The sequence below is a fragment of the Pseudopipra pipra genome, chromosome 9 (genome assembly GCF_036250125.1).
Source record: "Pseudopipra pipra isolate bDixPip1 chromosome 9, bDixPip1.hap1, whole genome shotgun sequence".
Taxonomy (NCBI): Eukaryota; Metazoa; Chordata; class Aves; order Passeriformes; family Pipridae; genus Pseudopipra; species Pseudopipra pipra.
Window position 1 is genome coordinate 14,310,851 of NC_087557.1, and position 24,338 is coordinate 14,335,188.

The 24,338-nt window shown below is 39.8% G+C and overlaps 1 protein-coding gene across 2 annotated transcripts; it reads right to left on the reverse strand.

Annotated features, from left to right (window-relative positions):
* Nucleotides 1–713: 713 nt before the first annotated feature.
* LOC135418530 (very-long-chain enoyl-CoA reductase-like) lies at nucleotides 714–23,167 on the reverse strand. 2 transcript variants are annotated; one of them, XM_064663994.1, is made up of 13 exons: nucleotides 23,071–23,167; nucleotides 13,670–13,725; nucleotides 13,197–13,248; nucleotides 12,817–12,861; nucleotides 11,352–11,455; nucleotides 9,122–9,237; nucleotides 8,907–9,012; nucleotides 4,442–4,514; nucleotides 4,310–4,353; nucleotides 2,873–2,930; nucleotides 2,049–2,137; nucleotides 1,028–1,073; nucleotides 714–928 (listed from the first exon to the last, which is right to left on the reverse strand). In XM_064663994.1, exons 1-13 carry the CDS (start codon nucleotides 23,165–23,167, stop codon nucleotides 801–803), a joined length of 1,014 nt encoding a protein of 337 aa, XP_064520064.1. In that variant the 3' UTR covers nucleotides 714–800. The 2 variants fall into 2 exon arrangements, with proteins under 2 accessions (XP_064520064.1, XP_064520063.1); XM_064663993.1 differs by lacking the exon at nucleotides 23,071–23,167 and adding an exon at nucleotides 22,550–22,814 and having other exon boundaries at nucleotides 13,670–13,720.
* Between the last annotated feature and the right edge of the window lie 1,171 nt (nucleotides 23,168–24,338).

Here is a 24,338-nt window from a genome sequence, read left to right on the forward strand (position 1 = left end):
ATGCTTGGGTAAAAGGTCCTTTAGTATTGTAAGGACTTGTTATGTGAAAACAGGCCAAGTATCAAAGATATAGATCAGATTGCTTCTGAACCTTACTTACTAAAATGCAATTTACTAATGAAGAAGACCAAAAACAAACAAAAAACCCCCAACAGAGGATGTTACATTCACAAATACGACAAATACTTCTTACTTCAGACTCTTTTGGCAAATTAGGGGTTAGACCCAAATCAGTTTTTTGAGATATTGCCTATTTCTTTATTCCAAGAACCATTCATAATCTTTGGTAATGTTATTTGTTACAAAGCACCTGCCTCCAGGCAGCACACACTCTTCTTCCAGTCAAGGAAGGCAGATCATGCAACTGTCTCCAGGCCAGCTGGCCGTGCTGGCTGAACTGAGCTCTAGTAGTTAGCTGGTATGTCCTCCTTCCAGTGTACTTCTGTCTTGCAGAATGCCGCTGCTAAATTTGGAGCTGCTTTTCAGCACAGACTTCTCAGTATTTCTGATCCATCAATCTAAATAGGCTAGTACAGAAAAATCTAAGTCAATCAGGTTACAGTGAACTGCAGGGGCTTTCAGCTACCAGCTGTGCAATGAAGCTTTATTTTTTAAGGTGCTTGTGAGTTGAGAATTCTTGAATGTAAGGAAGTGTAGCTTTCAAGTGCATACAATTTCCCTCAGCAGTGGTGATTAAACATGCACCAAAATCCTTTAACTTAATTAATTTATTTGGCAGGAGGTTTATGAAGTTTTTCTTCTTGAAGTTCTGTGCAATATTCAAATTAAACCTTCTTTTCTTACAACAAAAAGGGAATAATTGGCGTTCTATGACTTGGATAATCCTTGAATTCTCGTAAGTAGGTGCAGTGTTTATCCTTTGCCCAGATTGTCATCTGAATGAAGCAAAGCAAGGTAAACAGCCCCACTGGAAGGAAAGGAAAAAAAGATACATTTCATTATCAGATTAAAAACATGTTCTTGCTGCTGACATCACTTCAGGTTAAAGTAGCAAAACATTACTCACCTGGAACACACTGAGTCATGATTGTGAAACTGATCCAGGTCCCCACCTGTTTTGGCCAAGGAAATTTAAAATATTTCTGGTGACAGCATTTGCATTTATGTCTCTATTGATCAAAATAACCTTGTCCTAGTACAGGTAAATAAAAAAGCCAAGGTCAGCCAGATCAATTTTTAGTGTTAATAACCTTTAGCCAAGATGGTGAACAGTGCCTTATTATCACAAACAAAACCTTCATGTTTGCTTCCATAGCTATTACAATGACAAAATTTTAAGCATTTACAACAGTGTCCTTTCTGTTTCTCTGCCTAATTTGTATTTGTCAGACCTCCATCAGTGCTAGGAATGGTAACTTTCTATAGTCTGAGACCAAACGCTCCTCTCTTTAATATCTGTTAATCTCCACTGAATTTAAAACCTGGTGCTGTCCTTCTGTGCACGAGTCAATGTTACACTGAGTTGCACTGATTTTATCTGCTTTTGAACTCAGTCAAGAGTTTGGCTCCTGATTAAGGAATATTAAATTATAAACTGATTCAAGCTTCTAAAGCAGTCACCACCAACACAAGTGACTGTGTAAGAAGACTTCGGCTTGTTTTCTCTAGCACAATACCGTCTATTTGTCTGACCATATCTTCTTGCCTGCTGTGATATTCCTAGGATCTTATGTTATGAATCCACCAGACACCCCCATCCCCTCATTACAACATTCAGTGGCAATCTCCCTGTCCCTGGCTGCAGAATTTGCACTGCTTTACAGTGTATGTGTCTTGTCTAGCAGCCACACTGAAGCACAGGCTCAGGGCTGTCTGTTCAAGTTTAGCCCCATCAGTACTGCCTCAGGAGAGGGGAGGAAGAACAGACAAGATCCCATCCACAGTCTGATTTAATGGAGTGTAGGGGAGGAGGGGAAATGTATAGAGCTCAACTGTTTCAGAGGTTTCTCCCATGTTTAACATTCCAAAAGAAATGAAAATATATTCAGCAAAGCTAAAATCTGAACATCTTGTTTGAAAATACATACCTCATATGTATAGTTAGGGCAAGATACAAAGAAAAACAGCCATGTGAAAGGATTCTTTGTTGGATATGGGATCTTACGGGTTTTGGATCCTATAGATTAGAAAACAAATCACAAAATATTCACACTCCTAAATACATAGTTTCCTATAAAGACAACCCAACTCTACCTACTCCTGTGTCTCATGACTGTGAGAGGGACAAGCAGGATATTGGGAGACAGGATGTCCTCTGGACTCACAAGAAGGAATAGAATAACTGTGAGGAAATGTTCTGGGCATTAGAATATCATCTATTTATGCCTTTGATCACAATCACTCCTGTAAGAAGAGTTATCTCAAATTTTAAATTTAGAAGTTAAAGGTTTTCTCAAATTGTCACAGAATGGGATTTTAGCAGTCATAGCTGATCGCTGTAAGATGTTTGGCTCATGCCCAAGGAACCCTGATCTGCACAAAGATCTTGTGCCCCCTATAGAAACCAGTGAAATTACTTTTCTTTGCTCACCAAATCATAGCTTTTACTAGCACTGTTTCCTTTTGCACTGCCACTGTAACCAATATAACTGCTCCCCCCAACACAACCTGGGCCTTAGCAATAAAAATTACAGTAAGATAGGAAGTGCAGTTCAACAGTCTGATGTTGAATTCTTTGCATTGTCTGATCTCCCTTAGAATCCAGTCTTTACAGTGCTGAGCAACCTGTGCTCCCACAGCAGTCAGCTGACAGGTATCAACACCCCCCAGGATCAGGTCTTTCACAAGGCAGAGTAAATTAAGAAGTAGTGAATGGCTGTGCCAAAGTGAAAAATGATTATTCAGTTTTTACCATTTCTCCGGAGGTCACTGAGTGCAACATGAATGGAAAAATTTCCAGCTTCACACAGCTGCAAGAAAAAGTATGACAGAGTTAAAAATGTGCTTCCCTTCTATTTGTTTTTCTTCCTTTTGTTATTTCCTGGGGTCCTTAAAAAATTTAGGAAAAGGAAAGTAATTTGTTGTAAACGTAATAAATATCCTTAACTGAGAGTGCTGCCTGACAGGAGGATATCTTCATTCAAACATGAGTCCATGTCATACTCAGTTATATATTTATGATATTTTCCAGAAAATGTGGACTCTGTGTCAAAAGATCAAATTTACTACTTAGATAATCCCCATGAGATCTAAATAAAACAAAGGGGATAAAAGTAAACCCAGGAGATACTTGCTTTATCTTTTGGTCATTCTTTTGTCTTTAAAAACACCCAAAAATGGATTTGCATAGTTTTGGTTTCTGAAAAGTTATTAAAATCTCAAGGAAGATACAGGTTGGACTCTAAGTAAATTTTCTTCCCTAGAGTATAATTGCTATGAATCATGAAGTAAAATTGACCCAGCTTCCTTCACTGGTTTTAAAGGATGCTTCCCCAATCAATTATAAAGAAAGTGCATTGAAATGACCCATTTATATGATTATGGACAGCCTCCAGTGTCTGCAAAGCATAACCATCAGAGCAAATGACTAGTGGTCAGAGCTCCTGAGTTTTATTCCCAGCTCTGTGCTCTCTGTTATGGAGTCTCTCTATAAAATGTGAATAGGTTATGAACTCATAGAATTTTCATACTAGGAAGCTGCTTTGAGATCCTGCAGTCACTGACAATTAATTTGTCTAAGTGAACAGCTGATGTGCTAAACAAGTTACCCGTACATAGGAAAAATCTTTCTATATAGGTCACCTTTGTTGGCTACAGTAACATTGCTTCTGCATGTATGAAATGTTCCTGGGAACTGTGAGAATGAACAGTGATGAAGAATTTTGATTCATAAGGAAAGCTGTAAAATTTTCTGAAGCTCAGCAAAATGAAACTCTGTCCCTGGACATTATCAGTAACATACTTTCTTAGTTGATCTAAAACTCTCTGAGTTTTATGATCTGTTGTTATTCTTAACACTCAAGAAACAGTTCACAAAACAAACTCACTGGCTTTTAAACATAGTGTCACAAACTGGTAGTTCCAGCTTCTTTAAAGATTATGAGAGATCATCCCAGCAGTTAAATATCCTAATCTTGGAATGGATGTTGAATGAAAATATTCCCTTCTGTACAAAATCACATTAAAACCTGACAGATTTACTGTTCTGCATGTAAGTGGTCATCTTTAGTGCTATGTTCCAAATGTTCAAGTTCTAAGTATCTGCTTATCCTACTCACTCCTCCACTTATACAACAGAAGAAATAAAGCAAGATATTTTAGCATTTTATAGAAAGAGCAACAAACCTACCAGAAACATGATCACAGCAAAATTTATCTGTTTTTTCCCATAAGCTATTAAAAAAAAAAAGTTTACATATAATTAGTACTAGTATGCAAATACAACAGTACTTAAATCATTGTGGGTTGTTTTGCTACTTACAGGGAGGAGTGTAAAGAGGATGATTGATGTAATATGCAAGCCAAGCTGCAAATCCCCAATAATAAAAGCAGTTCTGAAAAACAGGCAATTTTTCTTCGTTTTAGTACAATCCTCTGGGCCAGTATTCACTGCAAGGACTGTTGATAACAATGGGCTAATCCTTCAACTTACTGATAATACAACAAAAAATGGCAATACTAAGTGTGGTAAGGTGGGAGCAGATAACAGGAAATAATAGAAAGGATGTAGTGCTCACAGAGTTAAGATTTTGTCTCGAGTATCTTCGAGCTGCTAAGTTTATAAACAGTTTTAGAAAGTATGATCACACTATTGAAAATATCTTGTCTGGAAAGCTATTGGGCAAAGTTGAAGTACATACACACTGTATGTTAGAGAGATTTGTTTTGCTGACAAAAACATGTCTTTGTAAAACTAGATTTAGGCACTGCCCCTGTCTTCCCTATTTATTACTTTTCACTGCCCATTCTCTTACCTGTCCTCTTCTCCTTCACCTCATCAGTTTGCTTTCTTTCCCATGCTTTAACTTTTCCTACCTAAAATCATCATGCCTGATGCTTTCCTCTGCACTTGCACTGCAATATCTTTACTTTGTCCCTTTTGCTGCTGTCCTTCTCCTTTTGTGATCCAGCTTCCATTCTCTAAACTGACAACATAGATGTCATTAATGGCTGTACTGACTCACTCCTGACCAATCCCAGAGCTTGTTCACAGGCTTCATCCCTGAAAAAACTCCTTACAATGACAATCTTTACCTCTTGTTTGGTTTCCTTGGCCCTGCCTCCTGTGGGTTTTTTTCTGATGCTCATTGCTGCTTTCATAACTTGGTGACAGGTTTATCTTCTCCCTCCTTATGTATATGTAGGTAGGAGGGAGGCCCTTTCCTGGCCCCTTCCTCTTTTCCTCCATACTGTAACCTCTAGGAGCTATTTTCTTGCAGGCAGACTTTAACCCTCATCAACAACTCATGAACTTGCCTCTCGTCACTGGAGTCTTCTTCTTTTACCAAACCTAGTACCTTGGTGTGTTTGTTCATCACCTGGACTTCAGCAAGACCAAAACTGAGCTGTCGTCCTTTCATCACTTCCCCTGTTCTTTTCCTTCACCTTATCTTTTCTTGCATCCTATTTTCAATCTTGAGTAAAACACTGATTGTCTTACTCTTTCTGGTGACACTTTTCTTGGCCTTCCAAATAGGTTCCTATACCTTAGACATTTCTAGGTGTTTCTGCTTTCTCCTTCACAGCTTTGCTTTCCTGCTCATGCAGGCAAAATTCTTATCCAAGGCTGCATTCTTTTCTGTCTGACTGATTTAACTTTATTTTTTTGCTTTGGATTTTGCAGTCTTTTCCCCCTGTATATACCAGAACTGCATTTCTAGCAATAATACCCTGAAAAAGTGATTACCTCAGCGTCTGGAACCCGCACTAGCTGACTGCAGTGTCTGATGGTGCATTTTTCTGAAAATGCTGGTGCCCCCTCATCTGCTGCAAACAGTAGGGTCAAACATTCAGTTGCATTTCCACCTTCTTTTCAGAGTTAATTGAACCACTGAAGTGCCCAGAGACCTTTTGGGTATGCTGTAATACAAGCACATAGTATATCCTTGCTCTGAGATTATATATTGAGATAACTGATGAGAAAGAGCAAATTATTAACCATTAATTACAGGTTAGGTGGGACAAATGAGCAGAGAAATTAAATAACTTCCCTGTGATGATTTCATTTTTTCCCAGGAAATGCAGCAGAATCAGAAGAGTGACTTCAGTTAGGGACAATCTATTTAGTGTCCTGTCCATAAACTGCTACTTCCTCCCTAAGAGCTTCTTCAGCCAGCTCTTACAATTCACTAATTGCTGTACAAACTGAGGTAGAAACAGTTGCTTGTAATCTTAGAATGGCACCCTCAGAAAAACCTTTCCTTAGCTTCACAGCTTGGCACAGAATGGAACATATGGCAATGGATTTCAGTACAGTAAAATTAAATAAATTGATTATCGTGGCTCAGCCCCCAAAAATACATGTTGTAATTAAACTGAACAAGTACTATTCAGCCAAAGAACATGATTTACTGCAAGAGTATTCCTCAGTTATAAGAAAAGGAGTCTACCACTGTTAAGGACCTTAGCAGTAATACTATAAATGCCCAGATCCCACTAGAAGCCTTATTGCTCAAACAAAGGCCTCTAGTGAGGTTCAGCTAGGAACAGCAGAGTACATGCAGACTTCACAAACTCACTTGAAAGACAGTGTTTCTTTTGAAAGAAAGCAAATCTTTCATATTCTAGGTGAATAATAAAGCTTTACAACAACCTCTTATAGGTCAAGTTGAGATATTGCAGGGATCCCATAAATAAATTATTCCTAAATTTTTGTCTTCTCTACTGCAATTGATGATCCCTATTTCTTGATGTCCTGCCTATGTTTATTCATGACCAGCATGTACCCTTCTGTTTGTCTTATTATATTGTCTTCTGGTTTAATGGTATTTATGAGGTCTAGTGTTTCCTTTCCTCCAGATGTTTTTCTAGAAAGTGATGATATCCCTTCTTTTTACTCATGAAAATGTTCATGAGTAAAGGATAAAGAAAGGTTAAAGTAAAGGGTAAAGAAAGACCATGTAAGACTAATCATGATACTTATTTTTGAGGAATTCCACTGGTACTTTCCTATTATTAAAGGTCTGACAAATCCTTTTCTGGCACTTTCCTTCAATTAGTTCCTTTATTACTACACAATTTCTGTATATTAATCCCTATCTTATTCACCTTGAGCCAGTTGTTTACTAAGTCCAGATAAACCAGTTATTCTACCTTTGCAATGCCTAGAAAAATCATAGAAAGAATTACACTGTCTTAATATGTAGCATGAAATGCTTTTGGTGAAGCTGCTGTATTGTAGGGCATAATTTATTCCCATTTTCATTTGGTAAACAAAGGATGAAAACCACAAATCTCATGATTTGTGTCCTGTCTCAGATTTCTGCTTATTGAGACTGAAGTGTCTCCTGTAAAGGCAGCATTCCATTGTTCTTAGGAAATAAGCTACCTATATCTGCTGTGTATGTGATCAAACAGTGAAAATAGGAAAGTTTTGTCTACCATTTGGATGTGATGGAAAAAAGTAAAGATGATGTGATATTTTTCTCACTGTCACAATTTTGGAGTAACACCACCAAGGTCAATGAAATTATAAAAGCAAATCAAACCCAAGCATCGCTAAGCACGTAAAATAAGAACTGTCAGCAACTTTACAGATGAAAGCAAGTGCCACCAGCCTGAGAAGATGGAAAAGAGGAAGTGATCAGAATGACTGGTACAAATATCAGTTTTAGCATCAACAGTTTGTATGGTCTGAAAGGAACAAGTAGTTGTCAGAGCACTGAGAAAAAGAAGATTTATCACACTGAACGAATTTTTTTCAAGGTAAAGTTGCTCATTTATCTACTGTTTAAAATGCCTTAGCTACTGTTGTGTCAAGATCTGTGAACCTTCTAACAATGCCTGCACTCTTGCTGCAGGAAGCACAATAAGTTGCTAGGGAAGATTCTTTTGGAGGGCCACTGCTCCACTACAGGCCCTTCTTTCATTTCAAAAGCTCCCACCAGAACGACCAGGGCCACTGGACAGTAAGAAGGTAGCCACAAGGCAGAGCTTCCACTGTTGGAAGTATCCCTGCCGTAATGCAAATTACAAGGGACTGTCTAAATCTCAAATGTTAAATACCCAAGTGCTGATACCACAGGCTTTTCCAGTTGAGATGATAATCTCTTGTCTTTCTTAGTATAAGGCGTATTTTTGACAACTAGTGTGTGCTTTGTTGCAAACATTTGTAAAACAACTACAGCCCATGCATAACCATGCAGTCATTGTACTACTTTGCAGACATGTAGGAAACAGGGAGTCTGAATCCCAACGGTTTCCCTGTGCCACAGCAGGCTGGTAACATTAGGGAGTGCTCCTGTGGAGAAGAAAATGCGGAACAACCAAGATGCCTTGTGCTGGATCAAAGGTAAATTACAGTTGCTTAACAGCAAAGAGAGTGTATGGAGCAAAGAAGATATAAAATGGTTGTTACAAAAAATAGTTGTTTTCTTTAAAAAAGCAACTCTTCCAACATTGTGCCTGCCTGTACCACCTTTAAAGTTAACATTGTTACTAAAACCTTCACACCCAAGGAGCTGGCTGAGTGAAAAGGAAGGGTATGCTGAAGGTTTAAAGTTCTAAAAAGTAATGAGACTACGATAATATTAGTAATAGTATGGCAGCATGTATGTTATCTAATAGTGACATTAAGAAATCTTCTAAAAGAACTACAGCTTTATGGGTGAGATTTGTTGTACATTGTTACAAAAGCCACACAAAAAGTCCATGCTGCAGAGGCAGAGCATAGGTTGGGTAGGTTGGATTTGTAAGGGGGGCTATGGATAGATTCTGACACAATTTACCTTCACAATTTTCCTCAGTGGCATAGTCCCACGGGAGAATCGATGAACAAATACTGTTTCAATCAACCTTTTGATGTAGTGGAAAGAATGGCAGATACATGCCAAGCTAGAAACAGCAAGACAAAAGCATTTAAGAGTGCTTAAAAAACCAAGAGTGGCAAGACATTTGGAATAAGGCTACAAGAAATACTGCTCACGCCTGCAAACGGACTTACTTAACTACTGGGTGCGGACTTGATGTAAACCTCTCATCCAGTCCATAGACAAAAGTCATGCGGAAATAAAACAGAAAATAGATGAACAATGGACCTGTATATTCTATCAAAAATACCTGCAAAAAGAGAGAAAATAATTAGACAGCTGAATTAGATGATGGTTTTGCTTTGGTTTCTTTGTGATAACTATTGCAGTGGGATAAACACGTCCACTGACCCAGGATGGCACTAAGAGAGGCAGGGAGGAAAAAGCAGTTTTGGGATTGGGCTATGAAACTGGTAGACATGCACGTAAATATTTTGCAATGATTTGCCTCAGTTTCATTCAAGCAGCCATTGCCAGTGCAGCAGACACAGTATGGGTATGAAAAGATAACAATGTCAGCCCAAAGATCATAACAAATACGCATGCACGTTACATTTATGCAGCTCTCACCCTTCTCTTGTACTCAAGAACTGTTTCTTTATTTTGAGTTAAAATGAAATTTGGTGAAGAATTTGTCTTGAAAAAGAAGAGTTCTGCTTCTACTAAATGAATTTTGTTTAAACTGGGAACAGCTTGTAAGTGTTCACAGTGACCCCATCTGTGTGAACAGTTAGCACAGCAGTTGTCCTGGGAAACAATAATTTCATTCTATGTTCAAACAATCTTTAATTTTAACACAAAGAGAAAAATAAAAAGAAAGAAAAAAAAAAGAGAGGAAACCAAAGAAGCTATTCCCTAACTTGATTTCATTTCAGATAGGTGTGCATTTCTTAGGAACATCACTCTAAACTGAAGTTAACTTTGGACCGAACATTAACAGTTGAATTTTCCACACTTCTGTAAGTGAGGAAAGTAGGCCCATACCTCATTTATGGAGAAAGAAGGGAAGTTGATTGTATTTCTTTCAGAAAACCCCCAAACAAAAAAAAAAAAAACAAACCACAAACAGAAACTCAACAACAAAGCAAACAAAAAAACCACCAAAATCACTGTTTTCTAATGTGTTTAGAATTATTTTGATACTCAGAAAGCTGTGTCATTGACTTCTGTTACAATCAGCATTTTCTCTGGGGCAGATCAGATTTGGTTGTAGATGAAAACTTTGTCTTTTTTATTTGATAATAATGAAGTATTTCTTTGCTTATGTTTGAATGAAGCAGCTTGAAGGGCAGGGAGAGCAGAACATAAAAGAAAGATTATGGAATGGCAGAAGCCTGGTGTTACTCTGCACTGTGATATTTTGGTATATATTAATGTATGTGTGTCTTGGGAGTCTACACTGCCATTAGAAGTTTTTGCCTGTCTTCCTGGTTTTTTTGGATTGTATAATAGCTGCCTGATTTATCAGCATTGCATCCAAGGAAATAATGTGAAGATTCAGTCTTGCAGAACATTTGACTTTCTTTATTTTACCTCCTATTAATGTTGTCTTTGCTATTTGTAGTCAACACAAGATTTTATTGGTGTCTCATAGCTAAGAAAGGGTAAATATGCCTTTAAATTATGGGGTACTTTTCCTTTGATATTGTGCTGTTTTGTTGGGACTACTGTAATATGTGCAGCAAGGACCTTCTAAAGAGTTGAAAGGGTCACTGGTCACCTCACTGCATAATAAACAGCAGTGCTGCATTGCCTGCCAAGGGAGTTGTGATAGAATTTGCATTTGAGCTAAGACAGTAAATATGCAAGGTCCTTGTGGATGGCTACTAATATTGCAGAAATTATCAGCTGTTGTTAGCTTGACACAAGCACCCTGGGACACAGTCACATGCAGGCAGCTAACTGATCTTACTGTCTGAATTTCCTTGCTGAAGTGACTTCAAGTACTGGCATGTGAAGTTGCTCACATGCCTCTTTGCAGGAGAAATTTAGAGCAGTATAATCCTAATCTTTGTCAGGAGTTGCACAGGTCCTGTGAAGCAGTCCCCAAAGGCATTTAGACCCCTAGCTCCTAGTGATTTTGCAGTAGACATTTAAATCCATTTGAGAACCTGGACCTTAGTTCTGTAGAGTCAACATACCCTGCAGCATGTTTTCCACTGCTACTCTCCCAGTGAACCAGGCATTCACAGTAACTGTTACTGCTTTCCCTGATTAATGAACTGAAGCAATGAGGAATCATTGCCTGCATCCACTATCAGAGCAGACATCATGCAGAAGTATTGGAGAGAGACAAAAAGTGGTGTAAGGATTAATTATGGAATGTTAGCCATTAAAATGGCTCAGACTTGAAGCATAGCTCACCGTAGTCCATCCTATCTGTGGCCCTAAATCTTTAAAGTATAAGGTAGCAGTTGTGCCAACAGGGAGGTGCTGCAGGATTTCTTCATCCCTCAGGGACTTTCCTTCTGAGAAGGAAAGAAGTAATTATGTCTCAGTGAAATTCAATTCAACTTTGGTAGCATATTAGCTTTATATTGTGGTTTAACCAATCTGTGAGATTCTTTGATGCGACTTGGGTTTATTGGAATCTCAATAAAAAGACTAAGAATATTTATACTTTATTTTTATTTATCCCTGTAATCATATATAAGCCTGGATCCTCTATTCACACCCAAACAGTTAAAAGAATTCTCAATCCTATGTATTGCCTGCCTATTCTAGTAGACTTGCTTCATCACTGTTAACAGCAGAATTTGCTGATAGGTCACTGCCCTTTAGCATAATTCACTGACCTCCTAGTCACCTGCACCTCTCTCTCTCTCTCCTCTCTCTTCCACTCTTCTCCTTGCTCATCATCAAACAAACATAAGATAGGATAAGCTGTGATTGGAAATCTCTCCTACAGAAATTTTCATTGCCTTTGTTTTCCCAAACAGCCAGCTAGGAGGTGATTCCACATGAGCTACTACTCAAGCTTTTAATGCCTAGGTTGGGGAAATCTCCAGAAGGCCAGCATTTTCTCATGGCAAGTCTCACAACATTCATGAAGGAATCTGACAAGGTAGACCTTCGAAGAAGGAAATAAGGTACTCATACATTTCTTTTCCTTGGATAGATTTTACAAAATAGACTAATCTTCTCCAGCATACTTCTAAGGGACTGTTTAAATAAAATAATGCTTAATGAAAGCAAAAGAAAAAATGTTTTACGTTTTATACTGAATACTAAGATGAATTTACACAGTTTGGCCATTAGACTATCTTTTGTGCACTGAGGCCATGTACTAAGAGGCTTCTAGTAGCAACACCTACAGCTGAATGAAGTCAGCCAGCTGGCATCAGCTTTGTCAGCAATTGCTACATCCATGGCAATGTGTTTTGCATTAGCTCACCTCAAAAGAACTGTAATTCCTGCCTGAGAGCAGAGGATTATGTGAATTGATCGCTCAGACTCAGAGCCCTTTTTAGTACTCCCAGCTGAGCCTCACCGTGGAGATCATCTCACTGCAGCTAAGGGAAAATTGATATCTAGGTTCTGTGCTGCCTGTCTTGAAAGCAGAAGTCAGAGAGCTCAGTAGTTAGAAAGTGCACTGGAACAATGTGCAGACTCCTCAGTTAATTACCAAGCACCAGGCACCAGGCGCAATGGTGGAACTTTGTTCAGTACTTCCAAAGAATTGTATTTGTTATGGATTCTCTTCAGCCTTCATAGTGCTAATTAACATAGCTGGAAACTCATTCTTAAGAGCTAATAGCCATTAAAAGTACACCTTTCATGCCAGGGCCCTGCTCAGAGTTTAGATACTCTAGTCCTCACAAGTACTTACTTGGATCAAGTTTTATTGACTGCCTTGCTGGATACCACCGAGGATCTGTAAGACCATACAGAATATTGTGACATACAATGTTTGGTTTAGGTCATCCACTATTATAATGAATGCAACACAACAAGATAAGATTTAGCTAAAGATTTTTATGAATATTTATTCAACATTAATATCAGTGATGATTTATGCAGCAGAAAAATTACAAAGGTGTATTAGGAGAGTATAAAATAATTATACTGAAATCTCACTGTGATCACATTCATGTGCAGGTTATCAGCACTATGTGTGTGCATATCACATGTTTCATATTATGTAATTTTTTCCTATTTATATAGTGGATATTCTGATGTGATGTGAGCTGCTGTAGAAGTTATACTCACATAATTTATGGAACATCAATCTGATCTCTCTAATTGTGGCATTTGGTTCCACCTAGGCAACAAAAATATTGCATATGTAAGATGCATATTTTGAAATACAAGTACTAGGTTTAAAACTATTAAGTCAAATAGAAATGTGACTTAGAAAATGTAACAGTGTAACTTTTTACAGATGTCTAGCCTTGGTATGAATGATTCAAAGTATGACAGGAAAAAGGAAGGACAATTTTTGACATGTGTTTCAGAGGCAGCTTCTCTAGCAGCCATCAAGAATTACTACAACAGCATTGAAAGCTCCTTCTGGAAAAGGGTCAAAGTACCCTGCAGTTAGTATGAAGTTTGCATAATTGCTAAAAGTGGCCAAAGAAAGGCCAGCAGGAGATGAAATACCCTTCATAAACATTATGTTTACTTAAGAAAAGTTATTAATTTCTAAAAAGTCACCTACCCTTTTAAACAGATTTTTGTTTTACCTTATCTAGGAAGCATAGCTGTTTCTTTGTCTCCCAATCAAGGATTTCCACCTGATAGGACACAAAATGATAATTAATAATTATTGGCTAAATAATGCCTAAACTCTTAGTTGATTCTCAAATTCACAATCGTTGTTCAGAGTGAGACACCATTTTATTCTGGTCTGCGAATTGTGTTAAAAACCCTCCCGATGTTCTCAAGAGACAGCTTTAATCATAGCCAGGTTCTGAAAGCACTTGACTTGCAAGAAAAAAAAATATTATTGCCAAATGAATTGTCTTCCTGGATATATTCAGAAGCAGAAGTAGCTCACTTATTGATCAAAACACATCGATCTAGAGTATTTTCTTATACTAGAGCAAGAGGAACAAATAAGGGATAGAGAAACTTCACAGGAATCAGTAGGGAACAGTATTTTTATTATTCATAAAATTAAACAGTTTGAGAAAAAAATTTAAATATGTATATATATGCATGTAAGCAAATATTCTGAGTACATACAGCTTAAAGATCAATGTGTATTTTTCCCAGAATATTTTAATTGTAAAGAGAGTGGAAAATATTGGTGGACATAATGAACAAATGCAGCTAAATATCTGGACTTCAGAAACCCTTAAGCTGTTGTTATAGGAATACTCAGTGTTACTCTTGCCTCTCAGACCACCTTTTCAGTAACTACATAGTAGCATTTTAAATTCAAAGTAGTCATTAATCTACAGCTCTGAAAAGGAAAGTTTATTTTTGTGATCAAATGCACTTTGGCAAAAAGTTATTATTTTAATCAACAGTCAAGCAGAAAAGTCCCCAAACATTTCAAAGCCCAGTTGCAGCAGGCCATCAAAACCTAAAATACAGTGATGGTGTGTTAGTTTAATTTGTTCTCATCAAATGCTGTAATGGAACTTTGTGGTATAGCTACGAGTGAAAGTTCAAAGCTTATCTTAGTACCAAAGAGTTTGTTGCAGTTGTTGGGGTTTTTTTATATACACATCTAGCATTAATTATGTTTGGTATTAACTGGCCAAGAAGATAGATTAACATTAGACTTTAAATATGATTCCTCACTAAAAATAGGAGTCACTGTCCAGTATCTTTCTAATAGGGCTGCTTTGAAGAGATGGCTTGTTTAGAGTATCTTATTTCCTTGTTTTACTTGTCCCAAATGGTTCTTTCTCTATTGGTGCAGCAATGGAACACTTCAGCTCCAGCCAGAACTATCTCCACAAGAGATACTAATGCCATGATATTTTCTACCTGTGCATTGTAAGTCCAGCTGGGACATCAGGGGAGGCAAGCACTGTTCCTCCTTTGTGATATGGAATAAATATGTGACTGATTATTGGGATATGTTTTCCCTTAATTTTTTATATTTGAAATAACACAAATTTCAAGTTTCAATGTCTGTTTGTGTGAAATCTACATGGGAAAGCAAATGAAGTGGATTCCTTTCCCAGAGGTCTATTCTTGAAGTACATCATTCTGACTCTTGCAGCCCACAGAACAAGTGCAGGGCAGGGAATGGTGAGAGGCAATGTGTCCAGTTGGAATATGGAAAAATCCAGATACAAGGAATTTTTTCACCATGATTTCACCCAAATATTGGAAGTAGTTGCTTAGAGAGGATGTGGTATCTCCATCCTTGATGATATTTAAGACTGGACTGGACAAGACCCATCGCCATACAAAGCTGTATCTGCTTTGAGCAAGAGTTGGACTAAATGACTTCCAGAAGGCCCTTGCAGCCTAAATTGCTCAGTGTTTCTTTTTCTCCTTTTTTTTTTCTTCAAACATTTCATTTACTTTGCATTACTTTCAATATCTAAGAAATATCAAACATTCTTTCCCTTGTCAGAAAGATGGATGCAGGAATACAGCTTTAGATTCCACTCCAGTCCCTAGAAAGTTGTGCAACAACAGAGTGAAAGCAAGGTGACTGTTTCCTCTAATTATCACATCTCTTGGCTGTATCGTAACATCCCCCAGTGTGTAGATGTTCCCTACAAAAGGGACACAAAAGCCTGATCCAAAGCAAGAAATGGTGTCTTTTCCAAACATAACGGCCAATCCCATGAACTGACATGGCACTGAACACAGTGTTTCCAGTCTTCAGGCACAGCACCAAGCCAGTTAATGTATTGGTTGACAACAGTTTTTAGATACCCAGCAATCTGTTCTTGGAACACTTACTGATGGGAATCATCTCTTTCAAACATAAATTGTTTGCCTCAGAGAACTTTAATTTCTTTGTGTTTTCAAAGCATTTAGCACAATAGGATGCCAGCGGTTGGTCTGCACTAGTGTTCCATGACTTATGGTCCACTTATTTGGTGAATTTTTAAAGGCATTTTCAACTACAGCTTCTCTAAAACTACTTTGAGTAGAACTTAATAAATAGGCAGATCTGTTCAAGATGTTAAAAACTTGTATAAGTGACTACAAATATATATCTTTGATGCTTAGAAGACAAATTCGTTCTCTTGCATAAGGATTAAAGATTGATAGTGTCATTAATAAAAGCAAAAATCTTGACTATTACTATTTAGAACAGGCTGAGAGCAAAGAATAATCAATATACGATATAAGCAGCTGTTAAATTTTTATTCGAAAAATAAAAAGGTAAAATAAAAGGGAGAAAAGTTTATTCATAAGAGAAAAACAGAAAGAGAAAAGTGTTTAAAAAGAGTTTTTAAGATGCAGTGTCTCTGCAATAGGATTACAAAAATATAGTCAATCAAATTCCTGCAGTTTAAAGCCATGTCAAGTGCTGAAGGATCAACAGATCTTCAAAATGATGTAATAACTCTTATGGAAATACTGACACATTTATCATGTCCGTTCATCTTAGAAGTTTTATTTTAAGCCATTTGTAATCAGCAGATTAAGTAAACTGTAGCTGAGTGAGACTTTGTATGCACTGACATAAGCATACATTGTATTGATTTCTTTTGAAATTACTCAGTTATAAAAAAAAGCTTACTTCACAGTATAGGAACCAATCACCAGTCTGAGAAAGAGTAATGCAGAATGAATTCTCCCTGAACTGTTAGAATGCTTACAGAATTTAACTTTAAAAAGCAATCCACTGGTTGCCGCAGTCCTAATTAAATCTTTCTAAACATTTTTCCTATGGAATTAGCCATTTGCTCTATCTCCTTTGACTTTTCTGGTAGACTGTGTTGTTCCTGAAGGAAATAAGCATGCCTTAGTATGATCTCACATTAGGGCATATCAAAAATAGCCTTCTTGAAGTCAATAGAGCTAAGCCAAAGGGAAATTGCTGTAAGTGTACATACACTGAAAATTATGTTTGTGCTGCTGCTGCTGCTGTTACAATTGACTTTCATCAGTCTGAAACTTCCCTTGCACAGGAATGTACTGTTGCAGATGATAAGTCTAAGGATCCATCTAGAATTGCATCTTTCTGTAACAGCCAGCAGCAGGTGACTCAGAAAAAGTAATAAAACAGGGCAAGAATGTAGTGACTCGGGGAAGAGACAGACACAGTGATTGTGATTCTCCTGCATTAGAAGTGCTGCCTGTGTATTTGATAACTTTTCATGGATTATTTTTCCTCAATTAGTTTATCCACTTGCCTTTTAAACCTCCTTAAACTTTTTGCATGCACAGAGTCCAGAGGCAGGGGGGGAGTCCCGTAGCTTAGCCACATGCTGTGTGAGGAATTCCCAAAGCAGAACCAAGACATATGTTCAACCACAAAGCAGTATTTCATCATCTTACCTGTGAAGTGCTGTACCTTATTCTGTAAGTAGTCCAACTAAGTAAAGCCTTACCTCTTTGAAGAAATTGGCTCATATTTCATGAGACTAGAATCTTATTATATTATTTCACTGTGTATAAAGAGAAGAGATACAGTGATGCCCATACTCAAAATGCCTCATAAAATTAATTTTCACTTTTGTAGAATTTAGATGTCTAACATTTACAGGTTCACAAGGTATACACTAGGTACATACTCAGCTTCTAAGTTCTGCTCCTGTGCAAGCCAATGGGCACCAGTGTCTGACCTGTGCTGAAATTCACTGTGCATTTTTATTTCTTCCACCTGTTTCAGATTTGTTAGTTAGACATGCTCTCATCTAAATCCCCGAAGACCTTGATCCGGTAAGCATCTTTATCCCAAGGTCAGCACAATGCACAGCATTTAGAATATTTCTGGATGAAACTAAACTGTCAGCAAAGGAGTTGATCTAGTTCTTCATGTTTTATATGTAATAGTTAGACATACTGCCAGGAAGTGAGAGAATTGCTTTAGAATGTCTTTTGCCATTCCCCACTCCTCCCACAGAGGGAGACTAAAAAGTACAGGCAGGAGAGGACAGGAGTGTATTCCAGTGAAAAGGGCAGTCTACTACCAAAGAGAAATCCTGAATTTCTTCCTCTGTGGGATCCTTCAAGCGCTGCTCACTTCCATTGTAATTCTGTTCAGTATTTCTTTATAGTGGATGCCTTTTGGGATGCCATACAGTAAAGGGATAGAGTTGAAGTAAACTTGGATACCTTAACCAAATTGTCATGTCTCATCATGGAACTGGGTGCCTAACACAAAGTCATGGCAAAACCCAACTCACTTTGTGTGCCTGGACCTAAGGATGATAACAAGTATCCTTCAGAATGGTCATCCTTCAAAAAGACAAACCCATTTGTATAATTGACAGGGATAAAATGAGCCAGCATAAGAATGGTCAGGAAGTAAAAGGAAGGTCTAATCATTTGGGGGGGAGGCAGTTTATTTTTCAGGAAAGGAAGAACCGTTGGATGTTTCATAGTGAATTCCGGCTCTTGAAAGTCTGTGAAAGCTTTCCAGCTTTTACTAGTACAGTATCTTTCATGAGGGTACACAAGATGAAAAAAGAACCTGCAGCAGTTAATACTGACTCAGTGGGTATTTACTTACACTGGCTAACGCAGAGCTCCATGTTGCCAATTTCCCAGGCACACTAAAAAGTCACATCATTCACTGAGTATCACTGTCACTGTGAAGCTCATTGGAGCCCCTCCATCTGAGAACCTGAGCCAGCTTTGACTCAACACGAAGTAGACATCCGGGTTTTCCAACACCACTGCATAGCCTTTTCCATATGGAAGAGAATATTCATTGCCTTGGGGCTTTAGTATATGGAGATTATTTTCTACAATGACAATACTGAGGTAGAAGACATTTACAAATTTTTTGTGAAATCACAGTTATATCTTTGCATCAGCACTGGTATTTGGAATGTTGAAGTTCAGCATCTCTAGTTTCATTACTAGTCTTCATGCATCATTTGGTGTATGGATGTCAAAATGTATATCCAGTGTATGCTTTTGACATGGAATTGAAGAAACTGAAGAGAGAGATATTTTTTTCATTGTTTTTTATACAGCGGCATCAAGGATGGTTCTGCTGTCTTTCAATAGGGCAGGAAGACTGGAAGCCCTGGGAAGTTTAGAGACCTTATACGGACAGGTGAACTCACAAAATTTGTATTCAATTTTTTTTTAAATATACTTCAAAGAAGCATATTTTTTTTTCTAAAATAAGACTTTTAATTTCAAATGTAGCATTCAAATTATGAATAGCTTCAGGTACTTCCTGCCAAGTAATGTTTTACTACCATCTTCTCCTATACAAAATTTTCTCTCTGAAGCTTCATAGAGAAAAAAGCCAAATTGCTGGTTTTCAACTGAAGCAGCACAACTACTGTTGAAAGTCTTGGTAAGTGTGTGGAGAAGTGATAAGAGAAGAGAAATGAATAATGTTTTTGCCTATCATCTCATCTCTTTCTGTGATAATAATCTTAAGTGTTACTTTTGAAAACAGAGCAGATGTCTTCAAACAGCAGGGCAATTTTCAGCAGTGTCCCTTTAAATGTCTGTTAAAATAACTCATATGTGGCCTTGTCTTTTCAGGTAATTCTTCAAGGATGCAGAATCTTAAATTGCTCTGCAGTCCTGCTTTTGGCACTTGCTCCCAGTGCTCTTACTTGACAAGGCTTTAGACAGCATAGCTCTGAGTGGGAGAAGGCTTTGTAACAGGAGCTGTGACATCTCAGCCATGCTAGCTAGGCAGCAACCACCACCCCTCTTACATTCAGAGTGTTTTCATCTCAGACAGAAGAGGGGGGAGAACTTTAAATGCCAGCAAGGGGGGCCAGTACATTATTGCTTTTAGACTGTACTGCGTATGTCAGTTCAATCTATCCTCAGGGTGTGAAGACTCCAAAACCTTTTTGGTTATCACTGCTCACAAAAAGCACTTCCCATCCAAACCAGTTAAGGAAGCAAAAGCACAACTATTACACTAATTTTCTTTGATGTGAGTGTATTTGTTCAGGATCTTTCCTCTAGAAAGTTAGAATGCCATACTATTTTCTTATATGAAATGCTTTTGAGGACCTAAACCTGAGAAGTAGAAAAAAAAGATAGAATTCATTAGCCAAACTTCAGAGGTCTACTACAGATATTTACATCTGAGCATGTCACTTAGACATCCCTTGCATGGAAAGGAGGAAATCAGACACTTTTAGGATAAATTGTACCAAAAGCTCTGAAATATATCTCAAATAGGTCATAAGAGTTGTTCTCCAATCAGTTTGGAGAAATGAGCACTCCTAGAGAACATTAATCTAGACACAAGTCTCTGTCATACATCTTTCAATCTTTGGAGCTGAATCCCCTGAAATTATCAGGTGCAGTATTTTCAGGTACATAGTTCTTTATGGTTGTCCTTGCCAAGCTTCTTCTGAGCTATTAGTGATAAAAAAAAACTGAGGTGAAATTAGAAACACACCAATACCTAGAGTAAACAAGACGGTTTGGTGATTGTAAGTGCTCTGTGATTCTTATCAGGATGCACCCCGAAACAGCAATAAGGGGTAAATGGCTAGAAATGTACAGAGGAAAGTACAGATCTATATGGTTCCTCTAACACAGAACGCTAAAATTTAGAACACCAGTAGAGAAGTGGAACACTCACTTTCTTTTGGTAGCTCAGTTTTGAATGTGTGGTGGGGAAATGCAATTCAGAATTCAAAGCCGATGACTTTATAACAGAAAGCAAATCAGCAGAGAGAACAGTGCAGAAAGCACTATGTAACAGCACTGCCCAGTGTTACCCAGGCAGTCTTTGTCCACATCCTTCCCCCTGAGCCAGCTCAGACACACATTGGAGGAGCTGGACAAATCTGTTTCCACCCATTATCTGCTGTAAAGAGAAAAGGACTAAGACATACAAGGCTGACGTGTGATCCATAAACCATACTGAATTCAGATTAGTGCTGCTTAGGCACAGGTTCTCGATTTAGGGCTCAAAAGAACCTGAATCTGCTGCTATTGTACTGCCTAGCAAGACAGAACAGGACATTCAACTCTTATGTATTTCCCCATCTGCAAAATCAGGTAACAATAATGATGTCCGTGCTTTTGAGGTCTTCTAGGAACTAGTGCTATTCAGGAGCTCAAGTAAGGCTGAGGCAGAAGACCAAACCTGAAGACCCATGACTGAAGGCATTCAGGAGACACGCAAGTGCCTGCTTCAGCATTTGGATCTCACAACAGTTTGGGACACTGGTAGAAATGCAAGAGGCAGTGAAAAGCTTGACTGTTTTTCCTAAAAAATAAAACACCAGGGAAGCCAGCACTGCTGAGGAAAAGGCACGGTGCAGGTGCTACATAAGAGCTGTAGGCAGCTTATTTTGCTGAATTGTGATGTCCAGAACAGTTTTATAGCTTTGAAAAGCAAAATCTAAACTTTCAGGTCATGGTAAGTTACTAAAGGAGCAGCCACTTTTCAGATAGTTTCGCATTCTGTTTATGTTATAACAACTAGTTTGTAATTTGCACAGGGAGAAGGAATTGTGTTCCTCCCCCTGTGCATTGTTTTTAGGCAAGTCGTGATGGAGAAACTGAAGTATAAGTCTGCTGAAACACATTCAGGATTGATGTCATTTAGCTTGTACAGACCTTCAGCCACTCAAGATTTTTCGTATTAGCCAGCCTAACTAATTCTAGCAAAGAGTCTGTGTGGCTGTTTATGTAAGTCGATGAGATGTTACCTTGACGTCCCCCAGGTGCGCGTTACTCTGCGCTTTCTGTAAGCACAAGGAGCTGACTGTACTGAACTTTGCCGGGCTACTTCTCGTTCCCCACGCAAGTTCGAGCACCCCGTACCAGCAGAGCCCCCCTCGCTCCTCCCGTCGGATGGTGGGCGCCGCGCCGGGAGCCGTCCTGAGCCGGGCCGAGCCGGGGGCGCTGCCCCCGGGGCCACGCCTGCACCGGGCCGAAGGCTGTGCGGGACGGCTCTGGGTGCACAGCGGCTGCCCACGGGGTCTTCCGAGAAGTTGGGGACGGAAGGTGCCGAGAACATTCCTCGCTCTCGCTCTCTCCGCACGGCCGGGACGCGCTGCCAGACCCACCCCGCAGTCTGCCCGCGGTGCTGCCCGAGGCAGGATCCGCGGGAAGCCCAGAGCCACTGATCCAGCGCTTCCGCGGACCGCCGGGAGCCTGGGGATTCCCCCCGCCTCGCTCGCCGGGACCGCGTCCGACGGACACCGGGGACGCGGGGACGAGAAACGGAGAGGGGAATGTGCTCGCGGTAGGAAAAGACGGGGCGGGCGGCAGCCTCTTTTGTCCCCTCGCCCCAAGGAAACCCCCGGCGAGCAGCGTTCTCCCCCCGGCTCCAGCGGCGGTCACTTCCCTTGGCAGACCCGGGAGCGGATGGCTCCGGCTCCCCGGTGCTTCAATGCAGATGGAGCGGGAAGAGAGAGGAGCCCGCCGGGATCCCGGGCAGCCCCGTCCGCCGGCGGCAGAGATGCTGTGGGGCCTGGCCCGGGCTCGCCTCGCCCTGTCCGCCCCCCGCGCCCGGCGTCGCCCGCACCCACCTCGAAGAAGCCGGCCCTGCCGCCCATCCTGCGGCCACCGCCGCTCCGCCCGCGGCACCGTCCGCGGGCCCCGCGCCGCGGCCAATCAGGCGGAGCGCGGACCCCCCGCCCCGCCCGGGCCGGGGCCGCTGCCCGGCCGAGCGCGGGGGGCGGCGGCGGGAGCGGGGCCGGGAGCGCTCCCGGCGAGGCAGCGGCGCTGCCCGGGCAGCCGCAGCAGTGCGGGACCGCCCGCACCTCGCACACGCCAAGTTCTGCAGCTCCCGCTGTTCGAAAACGGAGAGAAGAGCGATCTTCACCGGCTGCCGGGAGTGACGAGCCAGTGGCATTTCATTCAAAAAGGGTGATTTATTTTTCTTCCAGCGTTGCAGAATTACTGCAGAAAATCAATCGCAATTTTTTTCTTTTTTTTTTTTCTTTTTTTTTTTTAAGATCTGAAGTAGCTTAATGAGATAACCTGCAAAAATACAACTAATCATGAGCTAGAAAACGTCCTCCTTTCTTTCTTTGATTATTTAGCTGATGTTTCAGGGGTGATTGGACTGACAACAGAACTCTGCTGAGATCCCTTCTTCTCCTGTGATATATTCCTGCCGTCACTGACAATGAAATGCATGGCATAAAGCAGTGCAGATGCTGATGCTGTTTTCCTCCACCCGTTCTTCATTATGCGATATCCTTTTTTCTAGAGCTAAGGTAATTAAATATCAGCAAAATCTACAAGGTTACAAAGGAACATTGCTTTTTCACTGCCATAAATTTCCATTAAACAGAAAGATTTATGCTACGCAATGTTTGAAAACCTTCTGCTATCTCCAAGTTTAACTTGTTTGCATGGAATTATAACCATCAAAGCTACTTAAATGAAATATCAAATAATAAATTTAACCAAAAGAAAAGGCCTCTATGGGAAAGCCAGAAGGCTGATCAGAAAGATCTAACAAAACATCATTCATTACTAGCGTAAATATGAGCAAATATGGAGATGTACACTCCTTCCCAAGCCAACCCTGAGTCTGAGGGATTAACCTTTGGGCCTGGTTAGACCTTCTGGATTTTTATGTTACAGAAAAAGAAAAAAAATACTGCTTTTCCAAATAAGCTGGCATTTCTTTCAGTATATTTCATTTCCACATGCTCTGTAATCATATACAATGAGGAAAACGTTTCCCAACATGAAAAAATTAATCAGAACATAAATATAAGGAACATTTAAACTAACATTCTGTACCAGAGCGATCAAGCAGTGCTTCAGACAGACAGAAGTTATGCAAATTGGTTCTCTTTATTAGCAGAACATGCAGCCTGAGGAAGGAAAATCTGTTAGAAACACAATTCAAATTCCCAAGCTGACAGGAAGATTACAATATGTGGCTCACTGTTCCCTTTAACTTGAGTTATGGGGGAAAAAAAAAAGCCAACCCCCCCCCCCCCCCCCCGGTTCTCCAGTACAGAAGGACTTTAATAGTCAGCATGTGGCATTCGAGAAGATCCCTGCTCTTAAAGAAAAGTACAAAATCCCCAAACCATAATCCTTCCAGAACCAACTGGTGTAAAACTGGAGTCCTGCTCTGACAGTGTTTCCCCCAAATGCAAACACAGCCAGACGGGATAAGCGCTTGGGTGCCTTGTCTGGGCCTTTTAGCTTGGTGTCTGTCAACGACTATCTGTTACTTGAACGCGCCAAGACCATAGTTCAGATGGTTACATTAATTTACTGAGCCTGCCCAGCAGCCCACGGCCCGGGGGTGTTACCGAACCCTCGGCCGCTACCGCCGGGCAGCGCCACGTG

What these genes read in the sequence shown, in the direction of transcription:
- LOC135418530 (XM_064663994.1), bottom strand. Translation starts at nt 23,167, where the DNA reads ATGCCATGCATTTCATTGTCAGTGACGGCAGGAATATATCACAGGAGA. An exon ending in AGTCCGCACCCAGTAGTTAA is followed by an intron (nt 9,013 to 9,121) that starts GTAAGTCCGTTT and finishes TGCTGTTTCTAG; the next exon opens with CTTGGCATGTATCTGCCATT. An exon ending in GCCCTAACTATACATATGAG is followed by an intron (nt 1,074 to 2,048) that starts GTATGTATTTTC and finishes TGGCCAAAACAG; the next exon opens with GTGGGGACCTGGATCAGTTT.